The sequence below is a fragment of the Rhodnius prolixus genome, unplaced genomic scaffold (assembly GCF_049639745.1).
Source record: "Rhodnius prolixus isolate KJV_2025 unplaced genomic scaffold, Rpr scaffold_8, whole genome shotgun sequence".
Classification (NCBI taxonomy): domain Eukaryota; kingdom Metazoa; phylum Arthropoda; class Insecta; order Hemiptera; family Reduviidae; genus Rhodnius; species Rhodnius prolixus.
In genome coordinates, this window is record NW_027411593.1 from 14571080 (window position 1) to 14596402 (window position 25323).

The 25323-nt window shown below is 33.8% G+C and overlaps 1 protein-coding gene across 10 annotated transcripts in view; it reads right to left on the reverse strand.

Annotated features, from left to right (window-relative positions):
• Positions 1-25323, reverse strand: part of LOC141451553 (protein Aster-B-like) — a 177468-nt gene that overhangs the window by 15336 nt on the left and 136809 nt on the right. Inside the window, exon 1 of one of the 10 annotated variants that reach the window (XM_074123028.1) lies at positions 5367-5558. The exons of the other annotated variants lie outside the window; for them this stretch is intronic. Within the exon in view, the coding sequence (XP_073979129.1) occupies positions 5367-5368 (2 nt within the window). The 5' untranslated portion in view covers positions 5369-5558. Of the gene's footprint in view, positions 1-5366; positions 5559-25323 lie in introns of those variants that run through there. 10 annotated transcript variants of the gene reach the window in all.

Here is a 25323-nt window from a genome sequence, read left to right on the forward strand (position 1 = left end):
GATAATATAGTTAGCCACAATATTATACGTGTTCATTACATTAAATTAAGGCTGCTGAAAGAAAAATCAAGACACCACAGCTCCGGTAAAACTGCAGAATGGGGGGGGGCCTCTTTCACACCATGTGTTTTTTTGGTGTGCGTTTTAAATTTATTTCTACTTTTATATATAGTTTTTTTTAATTATTATTATTTTAGAGTGAAATGAAATCCTGCAATGAAAACCAAACAACATTTTCAAAGTTTTGAGTCTAATTTAGATTTTTGAGCAGGTTTAAGTGAAACTCTTCATCAAACCAACTTTTCAACTGAAAACATGAAATAGTTTTTCTGCTTCTGGGATCGTATTTTAAGGAGTAGGCATAAAATATTGGGCACTTAGATTCACTACTAGAGAGTTTCCGTCACCGGTGCATCATGGTACACTAGAGAGCGCCAAGTGTTTGGTGAAAGATGTGTCGTGATTCATTTTTGAAATAGGTAATTCAATAAACAGAATAAATATATGTTCATTGCCTGATTTTCATCCTTTCGTCTCTTTTCAAGTTGACTTTTCCTTCGGACTTTATAACAGTAGATGGAGGAGGATATAACTTCTTTGATGGCATTGAGTGGGAGGAGATGTGTTGGCATCAGGAAAAAGGTTATTCTGAACTGCGAGAACTTCGTCATCGCTGGAGCTTCCTTAGTGAGAACAATGGATTTGAATTAGAAACCTTATAGTATTTTGCTTCTCCTTTGGAGGAGTGTTCTTCAGAATATCTTAAAAGGGTATTGAAGACGAAGGGTTTGCGGGCACAGAAATCACTGAATGCTGCGACTGTGAAACACAGTACAACAATTTGCTGAAAAGACACTTCACAAATGGCGTTAACTATAGCTCTATTTAAGATACTGACAATTTTTATGAAATTGAAATATTGTACGAAAATTTGTAGAAGAAATTTCTACAAGAATCGTAAAACATATTCTGAAAAAGACTCTAAATCTTAATCGAATAAGTTTGAGATTTATGCGACTTTTCGTTTTTTGAGACATACGCTCACAGACCATGTGCTATAAAAACAAGTTTTCGAGACCAGAGATTTTAAAACATTCTGCTGGAATTCTACCCGTACTAATGTAAAAGGAAGTTAAGAATTATATTAAGTCAAATTAAAATGTCAACCTACCAATTTAATGAAACTCTTTATATTTATAAACATATATGATTTCATAGAAAAACTCTTATGTCCTTCAAAGTAGTTGCTTTTGACCTCTACGTTGATAATATCAATTCGAGTTAAGAAAACTGATAATTATTTATGTTTACATTAAACAGCCATACTATCTCCTGTGATAGGTAATTAAATTTGAAGGAATTCTCGATAAACAATAAATTATCGACAGATTTAAATATCGACTTGTGGATAACATATTTAGGAGTACAAAGACTTCTTTTTTTTTTAGATCTAAACAAATATAACCTTCTGTGTGGTTCTTTAACAATCGTAAACGTAAATATTGTTGCGGTTAATTTACAAAACTGAATTTTTATAGAAAATAAATTTGTAAAACAAAAATTAAACTATGGCCTACATTTTGTTTAGGTCGCTATAACGTTCCCAAATTGGGAGGCGACTAGCAAAAGTAGTTTACAAAAAATAAAAAATGCTAACCGCAAAATAAAATCAGAGGCCTGGACAGTGAATACAAAAACCCCAGAACCGCAATACATCTTAGCTTTGCGGTCCTCTCCTCTAACAGCCCAGCGGCTACCGTGGCGCCTAATTCCTAAAATACTTTTTTAACACATTTCTCTCATAAAAAATTTATTTTCTTCGGAAAGTGTTTCAAATAAATGTTGTAAACTACTCTAAGTACAATGTGCATGTAAAGGTTACGGAAAATCAATGAAACCATTTTCAAGAAAATCAAAAAAGAAATGAAAAATTTATACATGTAACATCTTTTCTAGTTATGGAATTTTGGTTGCAAATTTATAGTCAGGTCTGTTACTTGGATCAAATCGAAATATAGAGTTTCAGATTTTCAATCCCATAAAAATCAATCAATTTTAGAAAGATTAAGGGAGGCTCAAAACGAATCTCTTCAATGAAAACTTGACGTGATCATAAATGCTTTCTTTATTAACTAAGAGAAATTCAATTAATTTACAATTAATTAATTGAATAAGTTAAAAAAATGGGCAATTATCACTTTCAAGAATATCTGTTAAAAAGAGAAGAAAACTGATAAATCTATTTCGATAAGTGGTGATTCTGATCGATATATTATGACCTAAATATCGTTACAAAATTTCCTGGATGATAAGTAAACAAAATATCTAATTTGAATCTCTTTATCATTTTTGGTTTTGGGGTTGTACTGACCACAAACAGATCTAGTTCTAAAATCCACTTTTACATTAAAAAAAAAGAAAAAGAAAGTCCTCGAAAAAACTTTACAAACCCCAATTTGAAAATATGCAAGGAAATTCTAAAATATTATCATCTAAACACGATCCAGATATTAGAGAGAAAGAAAATTTGTAATTTTTCCTCATTGCTTAGGCTGTGCGTATAATATTCTTCAAATTATAGTAGTAGGGTTCACATGTGTTTTTATAAATGTAATTGCGATAGTAAAAACAATACGAGGGTCGTTTGAAAAGTCCGTGCAAAAATAAAAACTACTTAATTTTTTGGGGTAAACCTTTTTTATTTTTCAACATAGTCTCCTTTTAGGCTTATACACTTCGTCCAACGCTGCTCTAGTTTGTTGATCCCTTCCGAATAATAGGATTTGTCCAAGTCTGAAAAATAGCCATTCGTTTCTGCAATCACCTCCTCGTTTGAATAAAATCTTTTTCCCGCCAGCCATTTCTTCATTTTGGGGAATAAATAGTAGTCCGAGGGAGCCAAGTCTGGAGAATAGGGGGGATGCGAAACGAGTTGGAACCCTATTTCCATTAATTTTGCGACCACAACTGCTGAGGTGTGAGCTGGTGCGTTGTCGTGATGGAAAAGGACTTTTTTGTGGGCCAATCGTGGGCGTTTTTCTTGCAGCTCGGTTTTCAAACGGTCCAATAACGATGAATAATATGCACCTGTAATAGTTTTACCTTTTTCCAGATAGTCGATGAGAATTATTCCTTGCGAATCCCAAAAGACAGTCGCCATAATCTTTCCGGCCAAAGGAACGGTCTTCGCCTTTTTTGGCGCAGATTCCCCCTTGGTAACCCATTGTTTAGATTGTTCTTTGGTCTCAGGAGTGTAGTGATGTATCCATATTTCATCCACGGTGACGAAACGACGCTTAAAGTCCTGCGGATTCTTCTGGAACAGCTGCAAACCGTCCTTGCAACACTTCACACGATTTCGTTTTTGGTCAAGCGTGAGCAATCGCGGCACCCATCTTGCGGATAGCTTTGTCATGTCCAAATGTTGATGCAAAATATTATGTACCCGTTCATTTGAGATGCCCACAGCACTAGCAATCTTACGCACCTTCACTCTTCTGTCATCCATCACCATATCATGGATTTTATCAATGATTTCTGGAGTAGTAACCTCAACAGGGCGTCCAGAACGTTCAGCGTCACTTGTGCCCATATGGCCACTCCGAAAATTTTGAAACCACTTATAAACTGTTCTAATCGAAGGTGCAGAGTCACCATAATGTTTATCAAGCTTCTCTTTAGTCTCCTCAGGCGTTTTGCCTTTCATAAAGTAGTGTTTAATCAACACACGAAATTCTTTTTCGCCCATTTTTTGAAAATCACTCGACTTCCTCGATTCAAACGAATGCCAAACACAAAGAAATAGACCGATCTGGCTGAAACTTGGTGTGTGTTCTTCCAAGAGATGCTACTAACTAAACATAACCTCGATACGCGCCAGTAGTGCTATCTCTCTGACTTTGCACGGACTTTTCAAACGACCCTCGTAAAAGTTGTGATTATATCTTTAAAAACGCTCCCGCGATTCACTTTCTAATTTCCTTTCTAATCAACTTCACAGTTTAATAGATATCTGTCACTTTTTATTTGAAAGATACTTCCGGAAAAGTGATTTTAAGGATATACTGGGAAACTACCAACATATACTTCCTCCAATATAATTGTACATTGTACATCCAAAGAAAAGTGAAAACAAAAATACTTGATAAGTAGTTACTACTTTCTGAGATAAACAATGGAAAACCAAGGTAAAGTCATTTTGTAATCTAAGTTGTGTCAGATTACAATAAATAATTTAAACATTAATTATTGAAGTAAAGCGAAACTTTTGATAAATTATAATTTACGTTTATATTTTTTACTGAAACAAGAAGAAATAATAGAAGCATTTCTCTTTAGAATTGACTGTGTAAGATTAAATAATGATCTCTAAAATGAAAAATCTTAATTTTAATACCATTTCAGCAACATCACAAGACCCTCCGACCGAATTGTACAGAAGGGTTTTTTAAAATTTTAATTCTTTAGACTGTCTCGAAAAAGCGGCAAAAATTTTATTTAAAATTGATATCCAGAAGTTTTTTGAAACTTTTTTTTTTTTTAGGAAAATGAACTTTGGAGAACATTTTCGAGACTCTTTAGTCTTCCCCTAAGAAGTTAATTTACAGTTTTACGTCCTGTTAATATTAATGTGACTTTATTAAGTTACTTAAAATTCGGAGTTAATTTGGTAATCCGGAATACAATCGACTGGACGTATGAAGTATTAAATCTTTTTATAAATCCTATGAAATAGTTTTCGCCGTAAAACCTACACCTTTCAGGATTTGAGTTCTGCTTTAAAAAGTTGATTATTGTACAGCGTACTCCATAAAAGATGAACATCACTTGAAAAACTGTTATTATTCTTTTCGATGGACCAAGAGGAATGGGTAGCGTATCCAGAAAAAAATGGTATACTTAATAGCAAGAAATATTTTGTAAGCTTGGCATATCTTTCTTGTATCCACGATATCCTTAGAAGTAGAGGATAATCCGAATGCAGTTCATGTACACAACATAATTTTTCTTGTTGTAGTAAGTTGATAAGTTTCGTACAGATGTAAGAATGTGCCCCCTTGGGTTACTGCAACACAACTACATTGCCTACCTGTATTATATGTCTTGAAAACTTTTGTAATACTAAGAGGTAGGGTGGTAAGTGGATTAGAAGTACCCGCTTGATCACATCACAGCGAGCTTTAGGGGCCAGTAAAGCCGGTATACCATTTGGAATTGAATTTAAACTAGAAGAGAACCTCTTTGAATTACTCATTAAATATAAAATGCCTTTTTTTTTTGTAGAATTGATTGATGCGAAGAAAAGCGTTAAATGAAAAAAATAAAATAATATGATAGATCGTCACGATAAAATAAAATGTACCTACATTTTCCAATGGAATGCCTCTTCCTAATAATTTAAATTAATTATTAACTAATATACTCTCTGCACATGAAACATAAGCACCAACTAGGCAACATAATGACGGCTACAATTCCTTACAGATTTAATCACGGACACAATCACACATAACCGCACAACCTCGCACATATGCCGCTCTGACCCGTACTGAAGGCAAATTGTCTCTCTTGGTACACATGAAGAGCGACAGCTGGTTAATACCCCCACTTTCGACATATTTCTCCACCGACTGGCGCTCTCCGTGTCAGCTGCAAGAAGTACATAGTCTCTACCTACCACAAGCACACAGGTGCTAGCCTAGTAGTATATATTATTTACTATGCATCCGTTCTTTCATAGAAACCCGTCATATAGCTAGCTGAAAATAGAACTTAAAAAAAATAAAAATTGTTTCGATTATTGTCAATTTTCCAAGATTTTTTTTACAAGAATTTACTTGGAAATAACTTTTACTAATTCTTATAAATATATTTTGTTGTAGTTCCTCAATACTACTCACATAAGATATTTACAATGAGTACGAATTGCTTCCGAAAAAGTATTTGAAATGGAAAATATAATCAGTTCGTGTGGATTAGTTGCGTGTATTTATCTATTCTCTAGGTGCCACGGTAGCCGAGCGGGTTAAGAGGTGAGACCCGCAAAGCTAATATGCATTGTGGTGCTGGGTTCGATTCCCGGACTTAGGCCTTGGATTTTATTTAATGGTTAAATGAGAAATAGTAAAGTACGTTTTTCTGCAACCATGTAGGGAAGTTCTCATTACTCAATTAAAATCAGCTGTGTAATGCCCAACTTCCCACACTAGTGGGGGGAAATTCCCGTTAGTGTCACTTTCCGCACTAGTGTGTGGAAAAACTTTATTGTGCTTCCTTGATATAAGAAGTTTTGTTATTAACATAAATATTTTCTGTAAAACTTTAATAAGCTTATTTAACGTAACTAAATAATTAAAAAACGAATATTAAAAACTAAAATAAAAATTGAAAGGGATATAGAAATAAAAATAATACTTTAATAAATAATTAGATATTTTTAATTATAACAGTTAAAAAGGTTATAGTGTTACCTTATAGAAATTTAAAATGGATTCTAGTGATTCCTGTTTAGAAAACACTCCTCCATCAATAAAAGAAACAGCAGAAAATGTAATAAGTAATGTAAATACGTAAGTAATGTAAATAATTGTAATATAACAATAAATGTTTATAATAAATAAATTACTTTTTGTAGACTGTAAAAATGAAATTTTTAATTAATCGCTTCGCTCGCTCGTGCGTGCAAACCCTGCCTCGCGTGAGGAAAAGTACTACTTTCCACACTTGTTAAATAAATAACTATTGTTAGTCGCCTCCGTCCACGACACCTAGTAAATGGTAGTTGGACGTTAAGCTCCGCCTGAAAAATAGGCAATTACTTTACTTTTACTTAATTTACTTTATTTATCTATTCTCTCCTTTAGGAAGATCGCTTTTCTTCGTTATAAATCGAAAAAATTAAAATAGTATAAACATTGCAATGGCGGTGCGATTAGCGATTAGTTCTGTGGTACTAGGTTCGATTCCTGGTCCTATGCCTTGGATTTCATTTAATGGTTAATATGAAAAACTTTGTTGTAAAGTAGGTTTGCTAATCACCTCGGTTCACGAGACCTAATTTGGTAGTTGAACGTAAAGCTCGCCTGAGAAAATATAGGCATCACATTACTCAGATCACTCAGACGTAATGAAAACTATTTTCATCACCTTGCAGCGTTACATAAGCTGTGCTAATATTTATGACGTTTTAAACAACAAAGTCGTTTATACAACGCAATTTTTGTTTTTGTTTTTTAATGTATTATTTTCCTCAGCTACCTTAAAATACATGTATGTTTATATATTTGGATGTGTGTGTTTTACTACCTTGTATCGTGAAAACTACTATCTTACCCATGTTGGCAACGGGTGTACGAGATAGTATCTCCACAACCTCTTGCTAGCTGAAGCCAATTGAGGAGCAATGAGGCGCCACGGTAGCCGAGCGGTTAGAGGCGAGTCCTGCGAAGCTAATATGTATTGTGGTACTGGGTTCGATTCCCGGTCTTTAGGCCTTGGATTTTATTTAATGGTTAATAAAAGAAATTTACAGTAAAGTATGTTTGCTAGTCGCCTCCGTCCACGACACCATGTAATTGGTAGTTCAGGACGTTAAGCCCCGCCTGAAAAATTAGGCGATTACTACTACTTACTTGAGGAGCAATGTAAAATGTAAAATATAATACACAGAGAATAAATTTAAGGTTCTGCGCCATGAGATATTTAGAAGGAATTTGTTGCTTGAAGTGGCAGTCAATTTAAGAAGTGCAGTAGTCTTTGCTTGAACCTTGCAGCAGCCCGGTACGAGGAAGACAAGAATCATGGGCTTTAATAGCAGCAGAATAACCATAAAAAGCATGCTCATCTATCTCTTCAGACTATTCAAGTCGCAAAACGAAAATTGCCATTTTTTTGAACCACCCAACAACACGAAAACAGTCATTGAATTCTTGATATTTTAAATGACTTTTTTATACTATAAAATTTCGATAATATCTGTGTCTCTCCATTATCAAATAAAGATTTAACAGTTTACACAAAAATAAAGCAGTTCCTTCTCATAATTGTTTGCAAAATGATAATTCCTAGCGATTACATTTTTGTAATCAATTATTTGATCATTCATTCTGGTGAGTAATTGCTCAAACCTTTTTGCAAGCTGAACGAAAATTAGGGAAGCCCTGTTCTAAAAGACCAGACAGAGTGGCAAACCATATAAACATTCAGTTCAATGTAAAAGTTCTTACAAAGTTTCATTATAAATGAGGTTATAATATAAAATTACATTGACCTAATAGGGATGCTGCCAAATGATCTTGTCTTCTATAAAAGCACCGATTTACTACATTTGTCTTTCTCTTTTTGGTTTTGTATGTCACTTTATTTCTTCAAAATGTATGTGTAAAGTAAACAGATAATCTTTTATATAATATTTCTTTTGAAATATATACTGAAAAGGTGAAATATAATTTATTTTATTTTCACTTTCACTTAACGACCGCAAAATTACAATAGTGAAAACTTTCAAAACTAAGAATTCGACCAAAAATACAATTTCTGAAGCATCTCCAAGTGAAAATGGCGATTTAGATAATTTTAGTGATTATCTTTTTCCATTTTTAGTGCTTTACTTTCCCCTTATACACTCCTCAATAGGAGAAAGATTGCCGTCATACAGATCTTCCAATTTTTGGATTTCATGGGCCATCTGGTCTGTTCGTTATCGGACAGTGCTGTAAGAGTCACTGACCAATTCGCAGCTCTAATCATTAATTTTCCTTTTCCTCGTAAAACTTATGTTTCGAATTTTTTTCCCCCAAAAATGCTTCTTGCAACTGCTAAGGGGTAGGCAAGTTAAGATTTCGTCTTAAGTTTAATAAGCGTACTGGACTCCCACGTGGAGGTCCCGGGTTCGAATCCAGCTGCTGACCCATAGATTTTCTCTTCCTAGGAGCTTCTTACATCTCACTGTCCGGTGATGGTCAGTGTTGTCTGTAACAAGAGAACACTGGCCGGAGGCCGGCAGTGCACTGAAAAAAGCTCCGGGCGCCAATAACCTTAGATGTTGGCGCGCCTTAAAATCATTAAAAAAAAAGTAACAATAATAATAATAATAATAATAATAATAATAATAATAGGGAAGGGATTAGCTATGAGGTTAGCATACTGGACTCCCACGCGGAGGTCCCGGGTTCGAATCCAGCAGCTGGCCCTTAGATTTTCTCTTCCTAGGAGCTTCTTACAGCTCACTGTCCGGTGATGGACAGTGTTGTCTGTAACGAGAGAACACTGTCCGGAGGCCGGCAGTGCACTGGAAAAAGCTCCGGGCGCTAATGACCTCAGCTGTTGATGCGCCAAAAAAAAAAAAAAAAAAAAAAAAAAAAAAAAAAAAAAAAAAAAAATAATAATAATAATAATAATAATGAATGAATGAATGAATGATTTATTTGCTCTTAAGAGTACAAATCTCATAGCAAAGGGTTGGCCTTACAGTAGAAGGAGTTTACAAAGTTAATTCTGTCAAACTTATTATACGATAGCCATAGTTCCTCTTTCGTAGTATAGTCAATTTTCGGAGTTTTCATAGGCAAATTAATTTGTAAGAGTCACTAACCAATTGAAAAAGACAAAAAAACACTCGTCATTTTAGTTTACCATAATTCACAATTCTTCATTTACTTAGCTCGCTATTGTCATTCATTATGATTATTAGTATAGTGTAAAAATTACGTATTGTCCATAGCTTTTCTATCTATTTATTAGTAGTCTTTTCTATATCATTATTCAATCTATTCTCTTTCCCCTTACAATATTAAAACGATTGGTTAATAGTTGGTTAAAAGTTATAATTGTAATAATCACAGTATAAGAAAATAGTTCAGTGTTACATATGTACGTTTTTATTGTCTATACATAAATAGATAAAACTAGAAAAAAATACCCATTGACATCATAATGACTTAATGACCATCATCATTTAACATGACAAAATTCATGGAACAAAAGTGCATTGCTACAATTAGCATTTACTTGACAATGTAAACAAAGAAAGAAAGTTAAATGCAATGAAAAACTTAATGAAATGGAATATTCAATGACATAGATATCTAGACAGCAGTAATTAAATTTTAATATAATGCAGAAATGTATAAATTAAGTCCTGCAATTTCCAATAGAATAGTTTACTTAAATTCCCTTGGCTCGCTCAAAGATTTCTTGTGCAAGAAGTCCAGTTTTTTTTTTTAGTTTCAAAATACGTCACCCAATTCCTGCTGTGATTTTTCTGATTACAAACTTAACAGTGTACGAGGTGTGGCTGTTAAATATCGAGACTGATGCTGCTACAGAAGAACTATGCATGCGCTCAATCCTAAAGACCGACAGCTGTGCAGCGTAAAGCCTTCTCTTTCGATTGCAGCGTCTCACGTGTTTGTAAAGAAATCTGTCTGACCGGAACCGTCGTTTGTGTAAGAGGTGTTAGTTTCGTTTTGCCGAAAACATGATACTACACATCATGTAGTAGAGCAACGAATTGTCGTGAAATTTCACATGAAACTGGGTAAAGCCGCTACTGAAACTTATCTTTTATTAAAAGAAGTTTGTGGCGATGAATGTTAATCACGTGTGCAAGTTTTCGAGTGGTTCAAGCGTTTCCTAGATGGCCAAGAAGACGTCGGAGATGATGACCGCTCAGGTCCCCCTTCCACGTCCAAAACGGATGAACATATCGATTATAATTAATCAACATTACTACCGTGAGGTGCTTGCTCAACTCCGTGAACAGAGTAAGGAAAAAACGGCCCGATTTGTGAAAGAACAAGTCATGGGTTCTCCATCAAGACAACGCGCCGGCTCACACTGCATTGTCTGTCAAGACGTTTCTAGCCAAGCACAACATCCCAGCCGCCTTATTCGCCTGACCTGGCCCCATGTGACTTTTATCTGTTCCCCAAAGTCAAATCTGCATTAAAAGAAACAGGATTTCAGTCCGTTGAAGCTGTAAAAGAAAAAGCGGCACGCGTCATGCAGGAGCTCACAGAAAAAGACTTCCAGCACTGTTTCGAACATTGGTAAATTCGCATGGAGCGTTATAGGGATAGGGGAGGGGTGTATATTGAAGTGATAATAACTAAATATGTTTAAATTTAAAATAAAATGTTTTATAGTAATAGTCTTGTTATTTAATAGCCACACTCGGCTGGCCTTTCTAAAGACTTTTGAAAGCAATACATCATCATTGCATCTTATCCAATTGGATGGACAAACGTAAGAATATGGGACACCCATTATTGTATGAGCTTTGTTAGTTCGTAGAGAACATAATTACAAAATTAACTACAGTTCTAAAATCTGAATCTTTAGCGTATAAACTTCTTTTTTTGGAGAAAAAATTTTTGGGCCAACTCAGCCTTCGAATCAACGTAACTGATGATTATACAATTAAATTTCATTTTACTTTTTACAATATGCAAATCAAATTGAAAGGAAATAGTTCTCATAATGAAAGTTAGAGAAGAAATTGAAAGATGCGGTTCGCAAAATCAAAAAAAAAGTATCATTAAAATTATCATAATGAATGATGATGCATGTTGTTTACTAAGTATGATGCACGGCTTGAGTGCATGATATACATGCCGCTTGAACTCATGCAATCTATAACTAACCATGCAAAACTAATATTAATTATAATTACTCATCTTCCAAGATGGTTACAATTCATAAATCTATAATTAATTATTTAAATACATATGGTATTTATACATGTTGGTGTAAAAAGTGGCCTAAAAGAATGTTTTATTAAGTAATTTCAATAATATTTATTAACTCTCTCTTTCAAAAAAACGATAACTTTAAAGTGTAATTACTTTTTGGTGCGCACATGTACCACAGAAAGACGCCTCTGTCAGTTCGACAATTACATACAAAAGGCCGTTACCAAACCTATACGGAACCCCAGTAACCATTGTGTAACCATTGTACTGGCTTCCACATATCATCCGACAAACTGTTTACTAGCTACACGTCAAACCTAAATCTATTTATTTTTGTAATTTGTTTCACTTCCTCCAAAGTGTATATAATGGCAATACTAAATAGAGCGTGTTACTTTCATGAATGTAATTTTATTATGGGAGGATTTATTTTTATTGATATAATGAAAATTATACTGTTTGTGGAAAGGTAAAAATTATGTTAGTGTTGGGTAGATTGGCATGGTCAAATAAAATTGCGTTACATTGATCCTCTGCCTGACAAATGTCGGTCATCAGGTTGTTATTAGAGTGAAACGATTTGTACGAAAGTAGGAAAAACTGAGGGAAAATATAACAGTAAGTAGTGAAAAATGCCTTCATTAGAGAGGTATTTCCGGTTTTCGGAATTATCAAAAAACATTCAATTGTAGCAACAGCTTGAATTCTCTTTTAAACTGTAAGCTACACTGAAGTGTTATAATCAACCCCTAAATCAGAGAATCTTCCTTAATTTAATTAATATGGAAAACATCAGACAATGTTAGTCAAATATGACTTTAAGCTAGGTAATAAGATTGCTCCAAGACAGAAGAAACGGAAAGCCGGTAACTCATTAATCCGAGTTAAGATTTTTCGTGAAAGACTGCGGAAAAAGAACAAAAACGCTAGCAACAACCGTTCAGACCAATATATTTATACTTCTAATACCTTTATGATAAGATTATAAATAAGTAAGATCAATATCAGAGTCTCCACGTATCTTGGTTTCTCAGACAACCAGGCGGCACTCTCTACTGGCTATTAATTCAAGGAAGTCCAGAAAGTGGCTAGTTTGGCATTCTAATGAGTACTTCTACGTATTGGCTGGATGTTCGGGCATTCAGGATAAAAAAAAAACGTAATGTTCCGGCAGACTGTCTGTCCCAAGAAAATATTCAATAGTATCCTCAAAGGATCAGCAAACCAAATTACATCAAAGCTTGGACGCGTATTTAAAGTGTACAACTTAGTTCAGTGATTGCGAACCTTTTGAGCTAGGTATGTCAAAATTTTGAAAAACACTAACATAACTCTGGTACCTTGCCACAAATATAGAGAGAGATTCAAAATAATTGGATCCTTGCATCCGTAGTGAAAAAAAAAGAAGATTTATTAAATGACCCAAATATGATCATTGATCTGTGGTTTGCCAGATTCTTAAATAAATCCCGTAATTTCTACTAATTACGAAACAAATCGGTATATTATTGGAAATTATAAATCAATTTCTTGTAAATGCATGTCAACACGCGAGTCTTAGATTCGCCAACACGGATATATTGTATAAGAAGACAAAGTTTCATACTAATATCTTGTTTACTGAGTGAAAATTAGTGGGCATAATTTTAGAGCTAGTTATGACTCAAAAGAAAATTTCAACCCTTCATATCTCCTCAATTTATGGATTTGTAAAACTATAGCTTATAACAAAGTACAGTATAGCGAACAAGTGAACAAAATTTCATACTAATTACCAATATGTTGTTTACTGAGTGAAATATACCGTGCGAAATTTCAGAGCAAGTCATGACCCAAACAAATTTCAACCGTCAATATCTCCTCAATTTATGGATTTGTAAACTAAAAACTATGGCTTATAACTGAGTAAAGTATACAAGAGAACAAAATTTCATACTAATTACCAATATGTTGTTTACTGAGTGAAATATGCCGTGCGAAATTTCAGAGCAAGTCATGACCCAAACAAATTTCAACCGTCAATATCTCCTCAATTTATGGATTTGTAAACTAAAAACTATGGCTTATAACTGAGTAAAGTATACAAGAGAACAAAATTTCATACTAATTACCAATATGTTGTTTACTGAGTGAAATATACCGTGCGAAATTTCAGAGCAAGTCATGACCCAAACAAATTTCAACCGTCAATATCTCCTCAATTTATGGATTTGTAAAACTATAGCTTATAACAAAGTACAGTATAGCGAACAAGTGAACAAAATTTCATACTAATTACCAATATGTTGTTTACTGAGTGAAATATACCGTGCGAAATTTCAGAGCAAGTCATGACCCAAACAAATTTCAACCGTCAATATCTCCTCAATTTATGGATTTGTAAAACTATAGCTTATAACAAAGTACAGTATAGCGAACAAGTGAACAAAATTTTGTTAACAGAGTGAAAATTAGCAGTTGTTATTTTAGAAAAGTTATGACCCAAACTTTTTGAAAAACCTAAGTTTTGAAAGATTCTAACCTGACTCTGATGCCGATCTTTGATCTGAGAAAATTTGCCAGATCTTTATTCTCAATAAAGGCCGTAATTTCTTTCTTTTCTTTTCAAAATATACTCCAGAAATTGCTTTATCATTTAAAATTATACAATAATTTGTTTTCTCGGTCGATGCAATCCAAAATGGGTGCGCGTGTCAACTCTAACGCATATCTTAGGTTCGTCATCACGGACTTAGATTTACGTAGTCGAAATAATGAAAACCTTAGGCCAAAAGCAGGAAAATCTTCATTATAATCTTCGGTATTAATCCAAAAGGTAGGGTTGGGCGAAATCTTAGATCACTTAACGGTCTACTACAGCAGAATAGGCACTAACTTATTTCGTATTCCCTGTGAAAAGGGTGTTTACAGCTGAGAGTTCGGTTCTTTCTAGACTTGCTGTTTATAACTGTTCACGTTGACAGTAGTCTATGGGATAAACATCAATTTTTCCGGGTGGAGTAAAGAATTCATCCGGAAATGATGATTTGTAAAATTTATGATTATTTTAGATTTTTTTTTACCTGTTGCGAGGAGGTGAAATTAAATACATTATTTTGATTTTTATTCGAGCATATTGATTAATTGTCCGGAACTTCTATTCAATTGATCTACAACTTAAAGATTTCTAAGAAATATAAAAGCCTAGAGAAGAATAGCGACTGCTGCTACAAAGAGAATCGTTAAAAAAGAAGATCTAAGGGTAATATTCTGACAAACAGAGGAGTATTGAAGGCATGGATGGCTCTCTGTTTTTAGAAGTTGGAGGTTTTTATTTAAATGCCTCCTATATTGTTTAGTTTCTTTATTTTATTTATTTTTAATCTTTTTTATTTATTAATAAAGTTCAAAGCTTGCTTACATGATAGTAAGACTTTTGAAATAATTGGGTTACCATTTCCTAAATTACAGTGTGTAATTGTTTACAAACTTTTCAAAGGGAAATTCTCTTTCATTACTTAGAAGAAAATTGTATTGTAAAACCTTTCTTACTTGGTAAAAAATTGTAGTTAACACAAGCGCTTACCAAAGTGGAGAGTGATGTGAAACATCTATGAACAAAGGGTTAGATTGAAATGTGACTTTAGTATAACCCAAAGATGACAGGTAGCATTCTCTCTATTAAAAAACCATATTAAAGTTGGCAAACACTAGTTATTATTAACAAATATTTTAGTTATTAAATTAATACTATCAAAATGCACACTGGGGAATCCCAGTGAGCCTGCGGATTCATAACCTCAAAAATGAACAATAATGTTTATGAAACCGGAAGAGTAATAATTGGGTAACAAATAATAATAATAATAATAATAATAATAATAATAATAATAATAATAATAATAATAATAATAATAATAAGGGAAGGGATTAGCTATGAGGTTAGCATACTGGACTCCCACGCGGAGGTCCCGGGTTCGAATCCAGCAGCTGACCCTTAGATTTTCTCTTCCTAGGAGCTTCTTACAGCTCACTGTCCGGTGATGGACAGTGTTGTCTGTAACGAGAGAACACTGTCCGGAGGCCGGCAGTGCACTGGAAAAAGCTCCGGGCGCTAATAACCTCAGCTGTTGATGCGCCAAAAAAAAAATATAATAATAATAATAATAATATAAAATGAATACAACTCCATCATCAATAGAGGCCACCTAACTCTATCATAAAAAATCCCCCTGACGTGAGATCAATGAACTAATTTAGAAATTACATCAACTTTGGCACTGTTTCATATGAATGAAGCGTATAAATAAATTATATGCTATAAAAATATAAGAATATTCTATGATAATTAAAATCGATAAAATTATTAAAAATGTAATAATAAATGAAAATAATTAATGTTAAAAGTAATACACATAAAAAAGAGATAGTTTATTAGGACAACGTAGGACAGGAATAAATGGCTACTTTCAAAGGTTTTATTAAATGATATTAAATGGAAGATAATAAAGTTGATATTCCGCAAAAATAAACTAAAACAAAAGAATAAATAAATCAATTAATAAAAAGGGATCATAAAAGCGAGAGAGCTACTTAACTCAAATATCTTGAGAGCATTTAATTCTTATTTACTAATGCGATATGATTAATGCAATTAATCAAATGTATTAATGCAATCGATGATTAAATTCTTATCGAATATCTTTGCAGTTTTGACCCACTTGTTGCTTACTCAAATATTTTGATTTTAAATTTAACCGCAATATTGGCGCTATCTTTTTAAACAACAGTTTTAATATCTTGGTAAGGAGGTAGTTAATGTTTTTACATCTGAACTAATTGATTGGTGTAATTCTAGAACAGGCGATGAGACTGTCAGCGGATAGCCTTCTTCTATTATTTTTACCGTAAGTTTATAGCCTTTTTTTTTTTTAAGGCAACCACCTATTTTTCAGAAAAATCCATTATAAGGTTTGCCTTTTCCAGAGATGCTTGGCAATCTAAAAGATCTTATCCTTACAGGTGACTTTAGCCACAGACAATAACATCTGAGAAAATCATTAATAAGAAGTCTACCGATAGTTTTGAAAGCTATAATATTTGTAAGAAATAATTTTTAGAGAAAGATAGAAACAATGGAACTTGGAAGCGATCATCCCGCCTTGCCGAACAGCGTAAGATTGTGAATTTTGTGACACTTTTTTGTGGAAATCCAAAACTACACTCACACTTTCCTTGTTTACAGTGAGTTATAATTAAAAGAAGTAGATATAGTAAGTCTTACTACAACTTGCTATTAATGACAGCCATGCAGTAAAGAAAGTTCAAGCTAAGTGAAGAACCATAAAGATCATGTTGGACATCAGCCAATATGTTACCTACCCCATAGACTAGCCAGCTATTTCAGTCTGTACTATAGACAAAGTGACTGGTTTGAGTAGGATGTCCGTAGGCGAGTCTAAGAACCATCTTAACTGGAAATCTCTATGAATGATATATATATTAAGTTGTTTTCACGCATTAGACTTGTCAAAAGTTGTACTTTGCTATCCTTTATTTAATAAAGAAACCGTAAAAAAAAGGTACTTGTCAGTGGTTATTTTTATAAACAATTTGTTTATATATTGTGTCTACGAAATCTACCAACAAGTCGTAAACAAGGAAAGCGTAGAAAAACATCAAATTCAACAAAACAGGAACATTGTTGATGTTCTGTTGATAAATACAGATAGTTTAATTTTCTGTTTCATTAGGTGTCATGATTATAATTTAGAATATTATTGCTAACAAAGGCGCTAATAATGCTATGAACAACTAGAAGGCGCAGTAACTTTTGTTATTTATAATAATTTAATGTACAAATAGTAGCGGAGCATGGTTATTTAATTTGAGTTGGCTGTCGACAACTCAAATCAGAATTTAAGTTACATTCCGCCAAATTGAGATTGTTGTAAATTACACTGTACATTTCGCTTAGATTAGTGAAAGTCTGCTAATTTACAACAGATATAAACGGATGAAATGCTGTCAGGAATTTAATCTTTCAATTACTTTCAGTTTCAGTCGTTTCAAATTAATTAAAAATAAGAGATATTTATTTGATATATAAGCATTAAATTTCTCTCATTAATTTAAAATAGAAAAGTCTACTTTCATCTTTCACCAGTAGACTGACTGCACGTACCGTTTGAATTTATTGGTACTTTTGTGAAATATTGTCGCCGCAACTTTGTTTGGATATTATACTAATGGAATGGCCCAAAATCCAGAATATATGCTGAGGAAAATGCTTTTAAGACATCCTCAAGGGTTTCGAGAAAGGCTTTGTTTGAAGCAGCCGGAGTACGTTGACTGGTAGTGCTCAGACGGCGCTACAAAGCTACCGACTGAGGTCTCTGGGTAGTAGGTGTTTCAAAAAATATAGTACCCTAGATAAAAATAGGTAATTGTATCAATGGGTTTTGGTAACAACTGTCCCTAATAAGCTTAAAAGGAAATCTCAAACTGTCTATTAAAAATTTATTGAAATCCTTTGAGTTCGAAAACGTAGTCTTTAGCTAATGGCCAGCGCATAAATGAATGCACTTAACAATGTAGGTTGGGAAACCGTTGTTTCCTAAGAAGCACGAAATTCGTTCTTTATATCACGATTGACAACTCCCACATAATCTAAAAAAAAATGAAAATCCTGCAATAGAAAGTACCAAATTACAGAATTTTTAACTCACACTTTTGTTTGAACTTCTCTTGAAAACGCATTACGGATCTAATGCTTTATAACTCTTGATTAAATAAATGGATTAATCTCTGATATGAAAATAATGAATAGTTAAAAAAGCCAAAGAAATAATTTTTTTAATTGAAAAACTACTTTTTTAAAAAAACGCAACTTCTAAGGGTGAAATTTCGAAGCAAAGAAGGACTGAATGAAGAAATCCCAAAGTAAAACAATAAAACTATAAAATAATATCGTAATAATAATAAAATAAAATAAAGCACAGATACCAACGCTTATCAATAGCAGACCAACTAGTTGTGGTTTATTTTGTGTAACTGTTTGCACAGGTTATCTAAATGAGAGTGTGTAAATTATGAGATTTTGGTGTAAGCGAGTTGGTGATAAAGGAATCACACTCCTCCAGTTCAACAATTAACTAATTACAATTTATACAGGAAGCCTTAATCAATACAAGTAACAAAGATATCTCATTTAAATGTGAGATTACACATATTTAAGGAAGTACTGAGATCAATAATTGGTTGATGGGTATGGGATCTAGATGGGAGATGAGGAAACGTTCCTTCTTATACGGAGAGTGTGCTACCTACCCATCTTGAGCCGATATGCACGATAACCTAACCTTAAAAGGAAGCCTACCCAAAGCTCTTCTCCAAGAACTGCTCAAAAACAAATTTTACTAGATAATCGATTCTAGTAAAAGCTATAAATCTGAGTGCATCAAACGTAAAGACAAAATTCAAACAAAATCCTAGGAGTTATTTTCGAGAGAATCCGCACAAAAATAGAAAAGATGAAATTACATATATGGAAATCCATTGTGAAAAAGGAATTTCCTTTTGTTCATTTGTTTTAAAACTAGGAATTGCAATTTTCCGTAACAATACACGAGAGTTAAGAAGAAACATTACAGAAAAACAGCACTTTAACGGGAATCTACAAACCCACTTTTCGAATGTAATAATTAAGGAACGGATTTTTATGTATTTAAAAATGCCAAATATTTAATTAAAATATGCATTTATTTTCGTCAATTATGTGGAAAATATGTGATTTTCTTAAAATATTTTCTGGAATATTTAAGTAAAATGGACATTTTTTTTATGAAAATGGAATTTTGGGGGGGGGCAAGTTATAATTATTTATACAAGAAAAGAACATTTTTACAATTTATAATAATTTATTAGGAACAAAATAATTTGTTTTTACAAGTTGTAATAATTTATACAACAAAGAACATTTTTACTATTTATAAAAAGATGTGTTAAATTTTCAATTTTGAAAACTTCACTCTTCGAAATTGTTTGCAACCACATGAAATTTCAAATGTTGGAACGTAAAGTGACGACGATCTGGGCGTAAGATGGACTTGTAACAACTAAAATCCTTAGAAATGAGGATTTTTAAGTTTGTGGAAAGGGATATCTGCTCTATCCAAAGCCCGACACAGATCTGTTCTCAGAGTAGACTTACTTGATGTAAGGAAGGCTTGATAGGACGTCCTCTCTTTCTTTCTGTTTTTATTCTCTATGTGCGATCAATTATTATTGCTTTGTTTTTATTGCTATGTGGTGGCAATATGTTGGGTGACTTGGGAACGTTGAGAGCAAGAAACGCGCTTGTCACAAGCTGTGCAGTACAAAATGTCTCCATCACTTCGAAAAAGTTCTGCTGGAAACTCGCGAAGATATTTAGCAACCAGTTGTTTGTTTGAGGCCGATGTTCGTGGCATTTCACCCAAAAAAGAATACACTAAGTGACCGAACGAAATGGATTGGACACTTCAACGAACGAGCTGAAAGAACAGACAACGTCAGACAACTTCAAAGAACTAACAAGTGCCCGTCACTGTTTAGCAGCATTCTGTGTAAATTACAATAACCATTGTACCCACTGTGATTCACAGCCCTACAGTCTGTGGTTCACAGTTCCTGTCAACCACCTCCCAATTATGAAAATATGCCCAAAATAAAAAATATGTACATATTTTGATTAAATATGTAGAAATATTTATTTATTTTAATCAAATATGTATAAATATGCGATAACATCCAAATATGTGGAAATATGTGAAATAAAAGTAGACTCAAACGGCTTAAAAAGTGTCAGTATGAATACTTCTAGTTGAAAAACGTCTGTAAATTGCCTAGAAAAAAATATGTAAATACATACGAATCCGTTCCCTAGTAATAATTCTTAAGTTTTTTTAGAAAATTTGAAGCAGAATCTTAGGTTCGGAGGAAGAGTTTTTGAATTCATAAAGAGGAGAAAACTTAAGAAGTCACATTTGATTAAACAACTCGATGGATTTTTCGATCAAAGGTGAAGTAACCGATAATAACGGGATGCCATTTTTTCCACGCAGCTATAGATAATGAAACGAGAAGCCTAAAATAACGATTGGATAAACAATAAATAAGTTGTTTTAGATTTAGATTGAAATTATCATGAAGATTGGTTAGCGTCAAAACATACTCTTAGTATAAACATAGGAAAGTCTTATGAAGAGGATATTTATTACGTAACCCAGCTCAGTGAACCCGTCATCATGATATTTTAGGAGTCCATAGACATTTCAAAATAAGATGACGTTCCTAAGAATGCGTAGGAAGATTCAGATTAGACGGAAATCATTTAATTTCCCCCCAAAAAAACCATGATTAATTTCTACTCAGTAGGAACAGGGTTTTCTGTTTTAAAACTGAATCAATAGGAATATTGTAGAGGTTTAAACTTAATAATTAATCTTACAAAATGAAGGCTTAAGAGGGGGAACTAAAGCTTCAGCGAACTCTTTAGAATATATTGAATCAGATTTACAAAATGAAGCTCAAGAGTTATTGCAATTACTTCTGAAAAATTTATGTTAACAACTCTAAAGTGTACTCGAAACTTGTTCTTATCAGAATACTTAGTAAAAACAAATTATTATTATTTTTCATCAGAAGGGAGAATTTTATCTAATAAAATTATAGAGTACATATTAAACCAACAGAAAACAGTGAAACTTTTCCTTAAGCAATTTTTTAAAAAACATTTTATTTTACCAATTTTTTCCCAATTGAATTTATTTAAATTAAAATTAAGTGCCCTTAAAACTTTTGGGTAAAGTTTTGTACTTAAATAGAAATAGGGAGATTCGTATCTTTTCGGACAGCCAGGCTGCACTGAAAGCTCTTGTAACCTTTAGAATAACCTCTTCCCTGGTTTGGAAGGCCCTAGAACTACTGGAGCGGCACAACAAAGTTCGGTTAGAATGGGTGCCGGGTCATGTGGGCATTGAAGGGAATGAAAAAACTCATCATCTGGCCAGGAATGGAGCTAACACTCCTTTCATCGGTCCGGAGCCTGTCCTGGGGGATCACCAGGGGGGGCTAAGTTCGAGCGGCTCTCAGAGATTGGATCTGGAGGGAGCACGAAAAGAACTGGGTGATGTGTCCTGGGGTTAAACACAGCAAGACCATGATGGCTTGGCTGTGTAAGCAAAGAACCGAAGAGACCCTGTGTTAGGGGCAGAAATCAGATTACTCTGATTACAGGCCTATTCACGGGGCATGGTAGGTTCAAGAAGCATCTGCGCAAGATGGGGCTTATCAGCTCGGAACCGTTGTGCAGATTATGTCAGGAAGAGGAGGAAACGGCCTCTCACCTATTGTTCAATTGCGTTGCAATCGAGCGTTTGCGCTATGAAACCTTTGGAACGCTGAGACAGAAGGAGATAGTAGCGCAAAAAGAACTAGTAGGGAAAGTCATCAACCTCTTAAGGAGAGGAGGGTTCGCCTACTAGAACTAAGAAGGGGCTGGCACAATAAGGCTTTTGTGGCTGCGGTGCCGTGGGGCGTTGGTCCCGTCCCATCTAATCTATCTTATCTTTGTACTTACGAGGGTCGTTTGAAAAGTCCGTGCAAAGTCAGAGAGATAGCACCACTGGCGCGTATCGAGGTTATGTTTAGTTAGTAGCATCTCTTGGAAGAACACACACCAAGTTTCAGCCAGATCGGTCTATTTCTTTGTGTTTGGCATTCGTTTGAATCGAGGAAGTCGAGTGATTTTCAAAAAATGGACGAAAAAGAATTTCGTGTGTTGATTAAACACTACTTTATGAAAGGCAAAACGCCTCAGGAGACTAAAGAGAAGCTTGATAAACATTATGGTGACTCTGCACCTTCGATTAGAACAGTTTATAAGTGGTTTCAAAATTTTCGGAGTGGCCATATGGGCACAAGTGACGCTGAACGTTCTGGACGCCCTGTTGAGGTTACTACTCCAGAAATCATTGATAAAATCCATGATATGGTGATGGATGACAGAAGAGTGAAGGTGCGTGAGATTGCTAGTGCTGTGGGCATCTCGAATGAACGGGTACATAATATTTTGCATCAACATTTGGACATGACAAAGCTATCCGCAAGATGGGTGCCGCGATTGCTCACGCTTGACCAAAAACGAAATCGTGTGAAGTGTTGCAAGGACGGTTTGCAGCTGTTCCAGAAGAATCCGCAGGACTTTAAGCGTCGTTTCGTCACTGTGGATGAAACATGGATACATCACTACACTCCTGAGACCAAAGAACGATCTAAACAATGGGTTACCAAGGGGGAATCTGCGCCAAAAAAGGCGAAGACCGTTCCTTCGGCCGGAAAGATTATAGCGACTGTCTTTTGGGATTCGCAAGGAATAATCCTCATCGACTATCTGGAAAAGGGTAAAACTATTACAGGTGCATATCATTCATCGTTATTGGACCGTTTGAAAACCGAGCTGCAAGAAAAACGCCCACGATTGGCCCACAAAAAAGTCCTTTTCCATCACGACAACGCACCAGCTCACACCTCAGCAGTTGTGGTCGCAAAATTAATGGAAATAGGGTTCCAACTCGTTTCACATCCCCCCTATTCTCCAGACTTGGCTCCCTCGGACTACTATTTGTTCCCCAATATGAAGAAATGGCTGGCGGGAAAAAGATTTTATTCAAACGATCACCTGATTGCAGAAACGAATGGCTATTTTTCAGACTTGGACAAATCCTATTATTCGGAAGGGATCATCAAACTAGAGCAGCGTTGGACGAAGTGTATAAGCCTAAAAGGAGACTATGTTGAAAAATAAAAAAGGTTTACCCCAAAAAATTAAGTAGTTTTTATTTTTGCACGGATTTTTCAAACGACCCTCGTAAATACAAATCCATAAATAAAATACTATAAATTCGTTGATATGAATTTGTCTAAAACCATCTGACCAACGCTCCTCATCAAAACTTTAAAGACAACTTAGTATGGAAGATTTGCGAGGAATCGGTCTAATAAAACAACTCGTCTTTTTGCCAACGTTTCGACAAATATATTGTCCTCTTCAGGGCGTGGCTCTGCGGGTTGGTTGAGTTACAGAAACTAAGACAACTTTTAGTTGAATTTAATATTGCAAAAGAATACAAATGTTTTTACATTTCCAATAGAATTCATTCTTTATCAATTTTTCAACCTCTTAAATGTACAAATTTACGTTTAATATTGTTTATCAGGTTTCCAATAAAAGTGTAGACCTATGCAGTTAGTGTTACGAGTTAAAGTGAATTACTGGAACCGTTTTAGGAAACTGGCTCTTTTAATCAACGAATTTTTATCAATTTTGGAATTTTGGGTGCTTATTTAACTATTATTAATTTTATTACAGGTAATGAGATCTTACATTTACAACAAAATAACACTTTGGAGAAATGGTGTAAATGTTAACTCTTCTACGTATTGGTAATCTTTGCCTTAAATCAGAAGTAAAGGATCTGTAATGGAGATCTAAATATGATTCAATTCTAATAGCACCATCAGATAATGGTGTAATGCAAATGTTTGTTAAAACCAGTGCTGCTATCTTTAGATAATAATGGCCTGACCTTATATTTAAAAGGAAAAATATTGCGGGAACAAAAAGAAAATGAAGAAAAGTTAAATGAATGTTATCAGTAAATATTGTAAACTTATATAACGTTAATATTTCATTAAAATTTATACACTTAATAAATATCTACTTAAAAAAAAATAAAAAATAAAAAATTATTAATTTAAAATTAAAATATGCTATTCTTATTTCATTATTTCTTTTATATTTCTTTGATAAAGCAGGATGTTTCGCATTCGAATCATGGAATTGGACAATAAAATACATAATTCAACTCATTATTACTGATTATTATTGGTAAAACTATTGTTTGATAATGAAAACGAGGTATAACTTTCTGGAGATACGTTAAGTTGGCAGCCCTGAGTGTAGAATCTTTGTGTTACAAATAGCTAAAGGTGTTAACCATGTTTTTTTTTTTTTGTGCATCAAGTGAAATTGGAGTGAATAGAAATTCTTTTAAAATTGCCAGAAACTTATTTGGAAAAACTAAGAACAAAAAATACGTCAGGGAATTGCATCAAAGATCAGATTTGTATCTTCCTTAATTTCCCTATGATATCAAAGAATAGAAAGAAAACAGAATCTTATTTCCTGCATTCTAAAGATTCACTTGCAGAACTATTATCTGAAATTTCACTCAAAGAAAATTGATTTTGGTATTTAGGAAAAGATGAAACGTCATTATAAGTTTAAATAAAATGTTTTAATTATAACTTCGTAACTAGAAAGAAACAAATTATGGATCATTTTTGTTAAGTTGATTTTATGGACAAAATTAATGGCAATTTAGGTTTTATTACTAAAAGAAAATAAATTGAATTAATAAAATTCAATTTGACAACTATATTTAATTTGTTTTTAATCATTAATAACAAAAAATTAATTCAGAACAGTCGTGTCAGCGCAGTAACTGTTTAAATTGATAAAGAATATGAGAGTAAGTATAAGTAAGAAGTGGATATTAATTTTAAAACAGCATTGCGCAGCAATAGTCTGAAACTGCACGATTTGTGCTTA